This window comes from Saimiri boliviensis, chromosome 11 (assembly GCF_048565385.1).
Source record: "Saimiri boliviensis isolate mSaiBol1 chromosome 11, mSaiBol1.pri, whole genome shotgun sequence".
Taxonomy (NCBI): domain Eukaryota; kingdom Metazoa; phylum Chordata; class Mammalia; order Primates; family Cebidae; genus Saimiri; species Saimiri boliviensis.
This window is the reverse complement of record NC_133459.1, coordinates 82,048,181-82,063,079: the sequence shown is the minus strand read 5'-3', so window position 1 is coordinate 82,063,079 and position 14,899 is coordinate 82,048,181. Positions and strand designations below refer to the sequence as shown.

At 44.0% G+C, this 14,899-nt stretch overlaps 1 protein-coding gene across 4 annotated transcripts in view; it reads left to right on the top strand.

Annotated features, from left to right (window-relative positions):
* CTBS (chitobiase) overlaps positions 1-14,899 on the top strand; it is a 51,812-nt gene that overhangs the window by 520 nt on the left and 36,393 nt on the right. For 3 of the 4 annotated variants that reach the window (XM_010347003.3, XM_003921362.4, XM_010346994.3), the window contains exons 2-3: positions 12,397-12,535; positions 12,935-13,143. In XM_010347003.3, coding sequence (XP_010345305.1) covers positions 12,397-12,535; positions 12,935-13,143 — 348 coding nt within the window. Of the gene's footprint in view, positions 1-1,892; positions 2,097-12,396; positions 12,536-12,934; positions 13,144-14,899 lie in introns of those variants that run through there. The other variant, XM_074381091.1, reaches the window with a different exon arrangement.

The following is a 14,899-nucleotide window of genomic DNA, read 5'->3' as shown; positions in this document are numbered from 1 at the left end:
TCTGGGTGTAAAAAGCAAACAAGGTAGGATAATCTATTTCTGTGTTTCCAAGAGAATGAGGATTTTGTTTGAAAGAATCTCAGCACTCCCAACAGTATATTAGATTGCAGAATATTTTGCTTACCTTTACTTTTCTATACCTACTAGCCCTTTCCTTCAAAGCATCTCAAAACCGCCCAAGAAGAGTGGTAAAAATAGGTCTTTCAGTACATTTTTATTCTATCTGCGTAACAATTTATAAGGCTTCAAGTCCATTAACCTGAGGCATGGGCACTTGGTTGCCAGTAAAAAAGTATATATACATGACTTAGGAGAAGAAATAAAAATGGTGAAAGTGTTTATGGATAACCTGCCTAGTGTGGAAACCTAACATCTTATTAAAAGAAAAATTGCAGACAAAGTAGGATAACCTTGTTTATTTGAGCAAAGAACAACTTATGAATCGGCAGTACTTAAATTAGAAGGGTTTCAAAGAGGTCTACTTTAGTAGCATGGGCTTTTTATAGGCTGAACACGGAAGCAAAGGAAAATAATTACTTGGTTGGCTATGACTGTTTGCCTTATTTAGCTATGACTTGGGGAAGAATTCCTAGTTAGAAAAATTCCTGCCTAATTGGCAGTTTCTGATAGGTTAAGCTTAAGTTTCCCTTCACTATTTACATTGGGCTGTAGTTTGCTTAAGCAGGAAATCCAAAGCAGTTGGAACAGTTTCAGCATAATGGCCTCCCAGTTAAAAAGTTTTAAACAATCATTAAAAAGTTTTAAACAATCAGGCCGAGTGCAGTGGTAGAGGTAGTGGGGGCAGTAGCTGTGAAAGTTAAACCAGACATTTCTTAATTTTCTCAATCTCTTTTTGAGATTGATAATCATTTTGTAAGGCCAAGGCAGGCAGATCACTTGAGGTCAGGAGTTCGAGAACAGCCTGGCCAACATCGTGAAACCCCGTTTCTACTAAAAAATACAAAAATTAGCCGGGTGTGGTGGAGGGTGCCTGTAATCCCAGCTGCTCAGGAGGCTGATGCAGGAGAATCGTTTGAACCTGGGAGGCGGAGCAGGCGGTGGAGGTTGCAGTGAGCTGAGGTCACACCACTGCACTTCAGTCTAGGCGACTGGGCAAGACACCCAGTCGCCCAGACTGAAGACTGTCTCAAAAAAAAAAACCCGCAAAAAACAACAACAAAAAACAATAGTGGGTTAGACAATATCTGTCGGCACTTTGAAAACCTACTATAGAAAGAAGCAAAATTATGCTCATGAATGTTCATGGTAAATGGTCTTTTTCCCCTACTGGCGTTTTCTATGTTTTTCAAACACAAAGACTAGACTACATGGCATTTTCCCATTATATTTTTGTTAAGCATGCTCTGAATGAAGAGCCCACCTAAACAGCCTTTGTATGAGCAACAAGGCTGTTTATTCACCCAGGTGCAAGTACGCTGAGTCTGAAGAGAGAATCAGCAGAGGGCGGTGGGATAGGAGTTGGTTTTATAGGTTTGGGGTAGGCAGTGGAAAGTTACAGAAGTTATAGTTCAGGGTGTTTTTTTGTTGTTGTTTGTTTGTTTTGAGACAGAGTCTCACTGTTGCCCAGGCTGGAGTGCAGTGGTGTGATCTCAGCTCACTATATATAACTGCAACCTGTACCTCCTGGGTTCAAGTGATTCTCCTTACTCAGCCTCTGGAGTAGCTGGGACTACAAGCATGTGCCACCATGCCCGGCTAATTTTTTGTTTTTTTAATAGAGATGGAGTTTCACCGTGTTAATCAGGATGGTCTCAATCTACTGACCTTGTGATTCAACCGCCTCGGCCTCCCAAAATGCTGGGATTACAGGTGTTAGCCATCCTACCTAGCCATTCAGAGTGGTTTTTTGCAAGCCCAAGGGTGTGAGGGGGAAGGAGGGTCACCGGTGCAAGGTCCAGTGTCACAAGGTTGGCTTATCAGTTAAGCCAGAATAGTGGTGGAATGTGTCAAGGATGGTTAATCAGGCACTGCAGGATCTATCTATTCTTCTCTCCTTGCAGGGGGAGGGGAATGTCACAAGGTCCAAGGTTCAATGTCACAAGATTGGCTTATCAGTTAAAGCAGGAACAGTTGAGGTAGGAACAATGGCAGAGCTAGCCATTCTTTCTTCTTTTCTAGAGATGTACATGCAGGTCACAGGGGTCACCATGGCTTGACCATGGTGCAGCCCGTTCAGAACCTTGCATTCCTGCCTTTTTATATTAATAATATAAAGGAAAAAGGTAAAAACTAGAAACAGTTGTGGGGGCAGTGAAATTTTGGGGGGTATAGAGGGGTGATGGGCGATGTTTCTCAGGGCTTCTTTGGGTGGGATTGGGGTGGCGTGCAGACCTAAAAATGAGAAAGAATTTAGACTGCCAAGAGATTTTGGGGCAAAGGTTGATATAGTGGGGTTGTTAAAAGGAGCGTTTGTTGTACTGACTGATTGGTTATAGCTTGGATACGATTTTGTAGGAATTAAGAGATTAGTCTGAAAAGGCAAGGTCTGCACTTAATCTTAGCCAAAAGGCCGAGAAGTGATGAAAAGGCAAGGTCTGAATAAGAGAAGCAGAAAAATGGGCGGCTAAGGGGCCTGACAATGGAAGGAGCCCTGATACCCAGTTAGAGAGTAGCCATCTAGGTCCAGAATAATTATTTGCCTGATTAGTGAGCTTTTGGGCCCTGTCTTTAAGTCTTTGATGGCATCATATACAAGGCTGGATTGGTTTAGATAAAAGCAACATTCTTCATTTAGGAATAGGCAGAGTCCTCCTTTCTCGGCAGCCAGTATATCAAGGCCTCGGCGATTTTGGAGGATAGCAGCAGCCAGGGAATTAACTTGGGCTTGGAGAACAGATAGAGTTTTGAGTTATGTCTGAAATGCTGGCAGAAAAATCAAGGGACTGCAGAAAGTGGTGATGAAGTAGTGAGGCCTGCTGTGCCTGTCCCGATTGCAGCAGTGGAGACTGCTAATCCTACAAGCAAGAGGGATAATGGAACGACTCTTTTTTTGTCATGTAGGAGTTACAAAGGGGACAGGGAGGGGTTCATTTCCGTTGGCAAACTGGATTTTGGGAGTAAGGAAAATTAGCTTGTCCACTTGTTAGGAAGGCAGAGGTAGATGGAAGAGCCACAGAGGAAAAAAAGTCCTTGGCTGAGGCAGAATTGGAAGTGTAGACTGAAGAGGTAAGAAAGTGTTCTGGGGGACTGCAGTCTTTCACCCAGACACCAAGGGAACCAGCAAAGGCCGTGGCTGTTAAAGAGTGTGGTGGGGTTTGATAGGGTAATTGTGTGGAAGGAGAGGCCTTGTTTTCTTGGTGTATGAGAAAGCATTTGGTATCTATGAGTAACCATTCACTTTCATTAACAAGGTTGGGTATGAGCAGGCAGGAAGAGGGAACTAGAGGAGAGTGATGAACCAGGGGAGGGCAGCCAAGGATGGGGTGAGAGAGAGGGTAAATGCCTACCTAGCAAAATTTCCTATTGACATTCTTAAGAGTGCTAGTAATGAGGGAGGGCCTTTCAGTAACGTGAAGCTGGGATGTTCCTATTTCTTGGTTAACATGGGTGACAGGGCCTTGGAGGTGAAGTGTAAAGGACCACAAAGAGGTTTCCTAGGGGAATTCCATTAGGTGATTGCCGGGAAATGTGTAAGTGAGCGTCAGTAGGGATAGTTGTTTGTATGGCTAGTGGTCCAAAAATGGGGGGTGTGGAGTTGACGTAAGAGGAAAAATTATGTAGGTAGGTGTGAAGAAGAGCAGCAGCCTACTGGTATGAGATATCCGGGTGTTTTTGTCGAATGTTTCTAGAAAGTAGAGGAGGTCTTCTGAGGGGCACAGTTGGGGGTTGTTGAAGGAAGTCTGGAGGTGTAAAAAGATGGGAGAGTTTGCCCAGTCTGCTGGTAGGGCGGGGACGGCTGTGTAGGAGAAAGAGGAGAGGGATATGCTTAGCCAACAATCTCTAACTAAGGAAGGGTCTGAAATAGGAGACAGTGGGTTAGGCTGATGGTTTGTTGGAGGTAATTAGGTAGGGGTAGAGGGTAGCAGGAGGATGGGAGTGAGGTTGAGTGAATATAAAAGAAGAGAAGAGGACTTCATCGAGGTGGAAGAATTGGAGAGTTCCCTGCCATAGAAGGTCATCTCTCCACTCTAAGAGAGAGTTAGGGGTGGCAGCCTGATTGTAAAACCGTGAAATATCAGCTGTAATTGCTTGGAGGAAAAGTGTATACTGGCAGTGTAAACAAGAGCAGAACATATAAAGAGAGACTTTCTGAGGTTTGGTTTAAGTAGAAACGGTATGTTAGGTTTATATAGGGTTATTCTTCCACTTTGGGGATATGGGTGAGTTTAAGAGAAGTAGGGGAGAGTACTTGGGACTTCCAGGAGGGGGTGGAGGAGTTAGGCTGATTGTCTGATGGACCCACTGGGGAGGGTCTTGTAGATGGACAGCAGTTGAGGTGCTACAGATGACCAGGAAGGGTCCTATCCACCAAGGCTACAGAGACCAAGGAGTTAGGCTTTTAACTAGGACTGACCTCCGGCTAGGGTGTCTTCATATGCCCGGTTGTCTGGAGTTCTAGAGTGGTAAGAGAAAATTAGCAGCCTGGTGGATTTCATGTCTGGCCTATTAGAGGACTGGAAGATAATCACCAAGAGGACTGGTGTCTGGAATTAAGATTATGCCCAAGCAGAAAAGTGTGGCCATACAGGAGTTAAAAGGGGCCATACCCTCTGGGTTCTTTAGGAGTAGCTCGAATCCTGAAGGGAGCAAGGGGGAGAACTCTCCAGTCTTTTTTTAGTTGAAGGCTGAATTTGGTGAGATGTGTTTTTAAAAAACCTCTGGTTCTTTCTGCTTTTTCTGAGGACTGAGGGTGGTATGAGGTGTGGAGATTATACCTAATGCCAAGGGCCTGGGAGACTGCTTGGGTAATTTGGCTAATGAAGGCTGGTCCATTGTCAGGTTGTTTAGAAGTAGGAAGACCAAGTCAGATTATATCAATTAGGAGAGAAGAGATAACTGCGGTAGCTTTTTCGGACCCGGTAGGAAAGGCTTCAACCCATCCAGTAAAGGTGTCGATCCAGACTAAAAGGTATTTAAATTTGTGGACACTGGGCATATGAGTAAAATCTATTTGCCAGTCTTGTGTGGGAAATCCCCTGGCTTGATGTGTAGGAAAAGGAGGGAGTTTAAGGAAGCCTTAGGGAGTAGTATACAGTGGCAGACAGAACATTGAGTTTTCAGGATGGATTTCCATGATGGAAGAGAAATGAGGGGTTCTAAAAGACAGGCTAGAACCCTGTATACTATGTGAAAATGATTATGAAAGGATGCGAGGGCAGAATGGGCTTGTGAGGCTAGGAGAAGGAATTTTCCATGGTCTAAGAACCACTTGCCTTCAGTAGGAAATGATTGGTAACTTAGGGTTTTGGAGGGAGAGTATGTAGGAGTAACAGATGAGAAGGAGAAATACTGGCCATGAGGGGCAGGTACTGGAGTGTTAGCTGCTGCTTTAGCTGTTTTATCGGCATAGGCGTTTCCTTGGGTAATGGGGTCTGATGGGTTTTGGTGCCCTTTGCAGTGAATGACTCCAGCTTTGGCTGGAAGGAGAGCAGCTTAAAGAAGAGTTTTTTAAAAGGAGGCATTGATAATAGAGGACCCTTGTGTAGTGAGAAAACCTCTTTCTGTCCATGTAACAGCATGGTGGTGAAGGATGTGGAAGGCATATTTAGAATCAGTGTTAATATCGATGTGTAACCCTTTTGCAAATGTGAGAGCCTGGGTTAAGGCGTTAAGTTCAGCTTGTTGGGAAGTGGTAGAGGGGGGCAGTATGGCAGCCTTGATAATAGATGAGTGGGGTACAAGAGCATAACCAGCTTTGGCTGGTGCCAACTGAGTGGGCTTTGAGGAACTGCCATCAATAAACCATGTGTGGTCTGGGTCTGGAATGGGAAAGAGAGAAATATGTAGAAATGGGGAGGATGCTATATTGATTAGGGAGATACAGTCATGGGGTTTGGGGTATGGAGAGTGGGTTAAGCTCAGGACTGAGAGCAAGGGTTATGGTGGGGGTTTCAATAAAGAGTGCATAAAGCTGGAGAAGGCAAGGGGTTGAAAGTAGGTGTGTAAGGTGTGAAGAAGAAACTAAACTTTGGAGGTTGTATGAGCTATAGAAAGTGAGCACACCCTGTAATTTTAAGGGATTCTAGAAGTATTACAGCCACAGTGGCTGCTGTGTGTAAATATGACAGCCAGCCTAGGACTGTGAGGTCGTTTAGACGAGAAGGCAACAGGTTGTGGGCTTGGCTCTTGTGTAAGAACCCCCCCTGCGCAGCCTTTTACTTCTGCCGTGTAAAGTTGGGAAGTGCTAGCGTAGGGGCTGTTTCCAAGGCTTTCTTTAACAAACGAAAGGGAGAATGGGGGAAAGATTTAGGGTCTGTGGGCCCAGCTAAGTTCCCTTTTTGTAAGTTTATAAAGTGGTTTGGCTAGTAGGGCAAAACCTGGTATCCAGAGGCGAAAGTATCCTACAACACCTAGAAAGGAGAGAAGCTGTTGTTTAGTGGATGTGGTTGGGGTTCAGGAGATTAACCAGATACAGATACGGTCAGCGGGGAGAGCATGTGTGTGCTGGTCAAGGATTATACCAAGAGAGGTAACAGATGGGGAAGAAATTTGGGCTTTGGAAGGGCACACATGGTACTCCTTTGAGTATAAAAGTTGAAGAAACAGGAGAGTGTCTTGCTGGGAGGATATATAAGAGGGACTGCAAAGAAGAAGATCATCCACATAGGGAATAAGATGGAAGGCAGATGGACTGAAGGAGAGTAGGTCCCGGGAAAGGGCTTGACCAAAATAGTGTGGGCTGTCTTTGAAACCTTGGGACAGAATGGTCCAGGTGAGTGGTTGAGACTGGTGGGTGCTGGGATCAGTCCAAGTGAAGGCAAAAAGAGGCTGAGAGGATGGGTGTAAGGGAATGGTGAAAAAGGCGTCTTTAAGGTCATGAACAGAAGAGTAAGTTGTGGAAGGGAGTATGGAGGATAGGAGGTTATAAGGGTTTGGTACAACAGGATGAATGGGAAGTACAATTTGATTGATGAGGCGAAGGTCTTCGACTAGCCTGTAGGATTTGTCTGGTTTTTGGACAGGTAGGATAGGGGAATTGTAAGGAGAGTTTGTAGGCTTTAAAAGGCCACGTTGTAACAGATGGGTGACAACAGGCTTTAGGCCTTTTAAAGCCTGTTGTGGGATGGGATACTGGTGCTGGGTGGGGTAAGGATGGTTAGGTTTTAACGGGATGGTAAGAGGTGTGTGATCGGTTGCCAGGGATGGGGCGGATGTGTCCCATACCTTTGGGTTGAGGTAGGGAGATGTGAGGGGGGTTTTGAGGGAGATTTTGAATCAGGTAGAAGGTTAGCAGTGAGATGTGGCTGTAGTCCAGGAATAGTTAAGGAGGCAGATAATTTTGTTAAGATGTCTCAGCCTGGTAAGGGGACAGGTGGGGATAACTAGGAAGGAATGTGTAAAGGAGTGCTGCCCGATTCTGCACCAGAGTTGGGGGGTTTTAAGGGGTCTAGAAGTCTGGCTGTCAATACCAACAGTTATGGAGGGAAGGGAAATGGGCCCTTGGAAAGAAGGCAGTGTGGTGTGGGTAGCCCCTGTATCAATTAAGAAGGGAACAGACTTACCCTCCACTGTAAGAGTTACCCAAAGCTCAGCATCTGTGATGGTCCAGGGGGGCTTCCGAGACATTTGAGCAGCGTCAATCCTCTGTTGCCAAGCCGAGGAGATCTGGGAAGGAGTTAAGCCAGGGAGCTTTGAAGCTGAGCTCCAGGAGCTTTAGGAGCAGCTATGATGTGGGTCGGACAGTCTGACTTCCAGTGGAGTCCCACACACATGAGATACGGCTTAGGAGGTATCCCAGGCTGTGCGCATTCCCTGGCCCAGTGGCCAGGGAATCTGAAGCAAGGTCCTGGGGAAGGAGGTCCTGAAGGAGGGCCTGGATGCTGTGGTTTGGGCACTGTGAAGTGTTTTGGAGCCGAGGGTGTAGCTGGGGTTTGTCTTACAGCAGAGGCAAGCATTTGTAATTCTGAAAAACGCTGTCGCTAGGCAGCTTCTTTTCTATTATTAAACACTTTAAAGGTGCGGTTAATTAATTCCTGTTGTGGGGTTTGAGGACCAGAATCTAGTTTTTGGAGTTTTTTTTCTAATGTCGGCAGAAGATTGAGTTATAAAATGCATATTAAGAATAAGATTGCCAGGCCGGCACGGTGGCTCACACTTATAATCCCAGCACTTTGGGAGGCCGAGGCGGGTGGATCATAGGTCAAGAGATCGAGACCATCCTGGTCAACAAGGTGAAAACCTGTCTCTACTAAAAATACAAAAAATTAGCTGGGCATGGTGGTGCGTGCCTGTAGTCCCAGCTACTCAGGAGGCTGAGGCAGAAGAATTGCTTGAACCCCGGAGGCGGAGGTTGCGGTGAGCTGAGATCATGCCATTGCACTCCAGTCTGGGTAACAACAGCGAAACTCCGTCTCAAAAAAAAAAAAAAAAAGAATAAGATTGCCTTCTGGCCCTTCTGGGTCCAGGGCAGTAAATCACCTGAGGGTGGCTGCTAAACACACCATGAACTGGGCTGGATTTTTATCTTTGCCCTGGGTAGTTTCTTCAAGTCTGTCATAGTTAACAACCTTATGTGCTGATTTTTTGAATCCCTCAACAAGGCAGGAGATCATGTAATCTCACCTGGCTGTACCAGGGGAGCCTGCCTGGTATTCTCATTGGGGAATCTTCCCGGGGAACTGTCCTAGTACCTTCCTGTAGGCTGGGCTCAAGGTGCCAGCAGTCTTCAGAGTAAGATTGGCCCAAGGTGTAAACTGTCCCGCTACTCTGGGGTGAGAGTAGAGGTGAGGATGACATTTAAGTTGCTCCAAGTTAAGTTACAGGACTGGGTGAGATATTGGAACTCTTGTTTATATTTAGTGGGATCTGATGAAAAGGAGCCTAATTGTTGGTTGCTTTGGGAAATATTGGATAAAGAGAAAGGAACATGAACCCTAACTATGCCTTAGGCTCCAGCCACCTCTGGAATGGGGAATTGTTGGCAAGGGCGGAGGAGTTAGTTGCGAGACTAAACTGTAAGCTGGACTGGGTATGAGGTGGAGAAGTGACAAGGAGGGGTATAAGGAGGTGAGTTGGAGGCAGAGGTGGAGGAGGGAGGCTCTGGTGGGGGGTTAGGATTTCGATTAGGTTCTGGTTTGGACAGGTGGAGAGGAGAAAGGTCAGAAGGGTTGATGGACAAGGATGATTCTGAATCACTGGTGGAGGTAGGGGAGGGGTGGATGGAAGGGAGAGAAGGAAAATTTGGGACGGGTTGCATCGAGAGCAGAGATTAGGGAGGGATTGGAGTGTAAAAAATGCCTGGACATATGGCACCTCAGATCATTTGCCCATTCGTGGACAAAAATTCTCTGGATCTCACAGAATGGACAGTTTGAAAGTGCCATTTGGAATCATTGTCTAATTTGTATTGAGGCCAGGCTGTGTTACAGAAAAAAATGAGACATTTAGGTTTCAGATAGGGCAACAATTGAAGCGGTTTTAAGTTTTTTTAGGATGCAGGCTAGAGGCGAAGACTGAGGAATAAAGGGCGGAATATTGCCCATAGTGAAGGAGATATGTTTTAAGGAAAAGAGTAGACGAGGGGTGAGCAGCTACCAGGGTTTTCAGTAAGAGTCCCTGATTGAGTCCTGGGCTGTAACCTGGGTGAGTGATCAGGCAGGTGTCCCCGCTATTGCCCAGACACCAAGGGAAGAGCATTTTCCCTAGTTGAGGCTGTGACCAACATTGGAGTCTTTGAGTGCATGGATAAAGAATGTCTCCTTTGCCTCTGCTGAGGAGAAGGATTTAAAGGAAAAGAGAGAGGGAGAGACTAGTCTCCAAGACTTGTCTCCTTTTCTCTATTTAGAAGGAAGAGGATTTAAAGGAAGACAGAGAAAGGGAGAGACTTGTCTCTTTTCTCTGTTAGAAGGAGGAGGATTTAAAGGAAGAGAGAGAGGGAGAGACCGCTTACCAGATCTAAAGGTGGTGAGAGGATTATTGGCTGGTCTCATGCACCAAGGTCACAGGTGGGTCTTTTCACACAGGAAGAGCGGGGACAGGGGGTTGGTCTCCCAAAGGAGTACCCCTGTCCTGGGTTTTGGCACCAAATGTTAAGCGTGCTCTGAATGGAGAGACCACCTAAACAGGCTTTGTGTGAGCAACAAGGCTGTTTATTCACCTGGGTATGAGTGGGCTGAGTCCCAAGTCAGTGGAAGGTGGTGGGATAAGAGTTGGTTTCATAGGTTTGGGGTAGGCAGTGGAAAGTTACAGAAGTTAAAGTTCAGGGTGATTTTTTTGCAAGCTGGCGGGGTGTTACCGGGCGGGCGGGCGGGGGGGGGGGGGGGGGGGCGGGGAGGGTGTCACAAGGTCCAAGGTCCAGTGTCACAAAATTGGCTTATCAGGTGAGGCAGGAACGATTGAGGCAAGGAAAATGGCAGAGCTAGCCATTCTTTTTTCTTTTCTGGAGATGTATGTGCAGGTCATAGGGGTCACCACGGCTTGACCATGGTGTAGCTCATAGTGCAGCCAGTTCAAAGCACCCTGCAATTTTCAATTAGTTTACCCAGCTTTTTTTTTTTTTTTTTTTTTTTAAGGATTTCTGTTATATCACAGGCTCTTAGTTTTTTTTAAGCAAATAGAATCTTAATTATCAGAATTAAAATAGAAGTTTTGATAGAAATATGAGTCTGAAAACAGTGGGCCACTTAATTTCACATTCTGAATTTTTATTATTTCAGTGGGCACTTGCTTAGCAGAAAAATGAGTTATACATAGTTAATTCTGAAAAGTTAAAAAAGAAAAGACTGAGAAAATTAAGCAATGCCTGGTTTAACTTTCACATCCACTGTCCGCACTGCCTCTCCCTCACTAATTTCCCTCACAAGGACCCAGTGATCTCTTTTGTAATGCAAATCTCCTGATTTTAAACTCTGATGGACTCCCACTGAGCCAAGATAAAATACAAAATCTTCAGTGGTCTAGGAAGTCCTACTTAGTCTTGCCACTGCCGACCTTAAGGGTTTTATCCACGTCCACATACTTGCAGGATTTCTGTGCTCTAGCTACACTGACCTTTTTTCAGTTCTACAATCTCAGAATTCTCCTGAGGTATAGCAACCCTTGGGTTTCTCTTCCCTCAGTTGAGAATGCAATCTTTTGTCCATAAGTACATCTTTTTCATCATTCTGCTGATTTCAGCCCTCCCCTAACGTGTGTGATCTTCAGAAAAGTTTTCCTGCCTCATCTGGCTAGCAGGACCCCTTAATATGCTGGCATGGCCCCCTGCAACACCTACAGTCCTTAATACCCGTTGTAATTAAGTAATTAACTCCTTACTGGACCTGGTCTCTCTCATTAATCTCTATCTCCTTAGAGCCTAGCAAAATACTCTCCTTGTATCTTACTGGAAATTCAGTAACTATTTGCTGAATCAATGAATTAATACCTTGGAATAAAATAATTAATGAGGCTTCTGTACTTCCAGAATTAACTGTGAGAAGAAAATAACCAGAGAAACATCAGCTGCCTTAGAATTTGACCTAAGTACTATTTTAAGAAGTTAGCTTCACCAAACAAACAACAGTAAATGTAGTATTTATGGCTTCATCTGCAGTAGCCAGAAACTTGAGTATTATCAATCTTCTCTCTTTCGACTACTCATTTGATTAGTCACAAAGTCCTGTCAATTTTGCCTCCTTAGGATCTTCCAGATCTGTTCACTAACTCCACTGCTCCACAATTTTAGTTGAGGTCCCCATCATCTCTTACCTGGATTCCTCCAACAGCTTCTGTATTCTGCCTCCAGTATTGGTCTATCTTTAATCCATTTCCCACTGCAGCTGAAAATATTTTTGTAAAATGCATACCTTCTCCTTTTAAAAATGCTTTTATTCTCTTCTTTTACCTCAAGATAAACAAGGTAGTACTACTAACTTCTCAACAGAGCTTATGAGGCCTTTAATGATTTAACCCGTGCCCTACCACTCTCTGGTCCTTCACTGTGCCCTCTTCACAAATTCTAGATGTTGGCCATACTAAATATTTAATTAGGCAACCACCACACTGTCTCTGCCTCCAGCTCTGCCTCCACTATTCCTTCCTGGCCCATACTTCCCCTCTTTCCCAGCCTGGCTAATTACCCCTGCCACCAATTATATTGGGACCCCTATGTCTTATTCACTGTTGTACCCTCACTGCCACCATAGTGTTTGGTGCATGGTGGTGTTTGATGAATGCTAGTTTGGATGGTCAGCATAATATTCTTGATTTAAATGATGGTGCTTATCCCTGTTCTGGCAGGTTTTTGTGTTTGATGTTGGACAGAAAACTTGGAAATCTTATGATTGGTCACAGATTACAACTGTGGCAGCATTTGGAAAATATGACTCAGAACTTATGTGCTACGCTCATTCAAAAGGAGCCAGAGTGGTACTTAAAGGTATGTTGTTACCAGATCTATGTGTCAAGCAATTGAGAAATTTGTATCACTTACTATAGTCCCAGCTTTCCAAAAAATTCCTTTAATGTGTATCGGTTTTCGTTAAGATCCTATAATTGATCTTAGATACTATCTCATTCATTTCACAAATAAGATCTTTTTAAAAGAATTAAACCACTATATGGTTTTGAATGAAATGTGACTGCCAAATTAGCATGATGACCTTTACTTAATCATGGTCCACAATTTCTGCTTCTAACTTGAGAACAATTTTTGTGGAGATTTGTGAGTAATGGTTTTCTGTTACTTTGGTATATTGTTTCTCCATTGGGGCTTAATCTTCCAAAATAATGAAATGTTTTTGCATACATGTTCAAATGATATATGCTTCTTCCACAGGAGATGTATCCTTAAAGGATATAATTGATCCTGGTTTCAGAGCATCCTGGATAGCTCAAAAACTTAATTTGGCCAAAATACAACATATGGATGGAATTAATCTAGATATAGAGCAAGAAGTTAATTGTTCATCACCTGAATATGATGCATTAACTGCTTTAGTCAAGGAAACTACAGACTCTTTCCATCGTGAAATTGAGGGATCACAGGTAAAAATTCGTTTGTTTTTTTCGAAACCTCAAATTTTCCATATCAGAATATACTCATGAGGGTATAACTAACATAATCTTATGCAATGGGAAAGAGTTTCAGCACTTATTTCCTAAAAAATTTCTCTGGAGCCTTTGATGTTCTTATTTAAGGAATTTTTATAATTTTTTAAAATTGCTTTGAACAAAAATCACTTATTTAAAGAATTTTAAAGCACTAAATCTATTATCTGTTCACATCAAAATACAACACTGGGATTGCCCCACTACTTGCCTTGTAGCACAATTAGAAGTATTAGGCAACGGGAGAACAAGAATCAAGTAGTCCTAACCAGCACTTCAAACAGCCAGAGAAGGAGCAAGAAACAACCCAGGAGTAGAGGTAGTTCTGGGGAAGTATATCGCTCGCCCCACAGTCTCTGAATTACTTGCACCCAAGACCCAGTAAAGCTTAAAGGAGTAACTACACAGAACTTGTGACAGCTATGACAATAGGCAGTGTGCTTCCCCACTGCCGTAATGAACATGATTAGCTCAGAAGGTAACAACACAAGGCATCTTGCCAAGCAGCAGATGGGTAACAGGGGATAATGTGAACCCATATCAGTGATCCTCAAACCTGGCCACATATCAGGATAACCATAGGTCTTAAGAAAAAGTAAACGTATTTATATGCATACATACCATTTTTAAAAAGTTTCATTGGTGATTATGGTTAAGAACTAATAGGCTAGACAGGTTTTCAAAGACAGGGACCAGCTCCTTGATATCTAACAGAATGCTTAAAAGTTTATTCCAGTATAGAGCATTATGAGTATTATAAACCAGTGATTTCTAAACCTGTCTCAGAATTATCTGAGAGTGCTTGTTTAAAATATCCTGAGTGTTCTAGTTTGTTCTCACAGTGCTATAAAGAAATACCTGAGATTGGGTAATTTATAAAGATAAGAGGTTTAATTGGCTCACAGTTCCGTAGGCTATACAGGAAGCATAATACTGACATCTGCTTGGCTTCTGGGAGGCCTCAAGAGAACTTACAGTCATGATGGAAGGCAGAGAGGGAGCAGCGCTTCAAACGGCCAGAGAAGGAGCAAGAGAGAGAGTTGGGAGTGCCACACACTTTTAAACAATCAAGATCTCCTTTTTTTTTTTTTTTGAGACGGAGTTTCACTCTTGTTACCCAGGCTGGAGTGCAATGGCGCGATCTCGGCTCACCGCAACCTCCTCCTCCTGGGTTCAGGCAATTCTTCTGCCTCAGCCTCCTGAGTAGCTGGGATTACAGGCATGCGCCACCATGCCCAGCTAATTTTTCTATTTTTAGTAGAGATGCGGTTTCACCATGTTGACCAGGATGGTCTTGATCTCTTGACCTCATGATCCACCCGCCTCGGGCCTCCCAAAGTGCTGGGATTACAGGCATGAGAACTCTTATCAGGAGAAAAGCACCAGAGGGGGAAATCTCCTCCTGTAATCCCGTCACCTCCTACCAGGTCCTACCTCACGAATCCTGGGAATTACAATTCAACATGAGATTTGGGTGGGAACACAGATCCAAACTATGTCACTGAGATTGACTCAGTAGGTCTGGGATAGAGCTTAGTGAACTATATTTTTACCAAGTGTTCTAGGTGATTCTGGTAGAGTTGGTCATCATGAATTTGAGAATAACAGGTAAAATAATTTGAGAATTATTTTAAAATAAGTGATATGCTAAAATAAGTGATATGAGGACTGACATTTCTCTGGTTTTATGCAA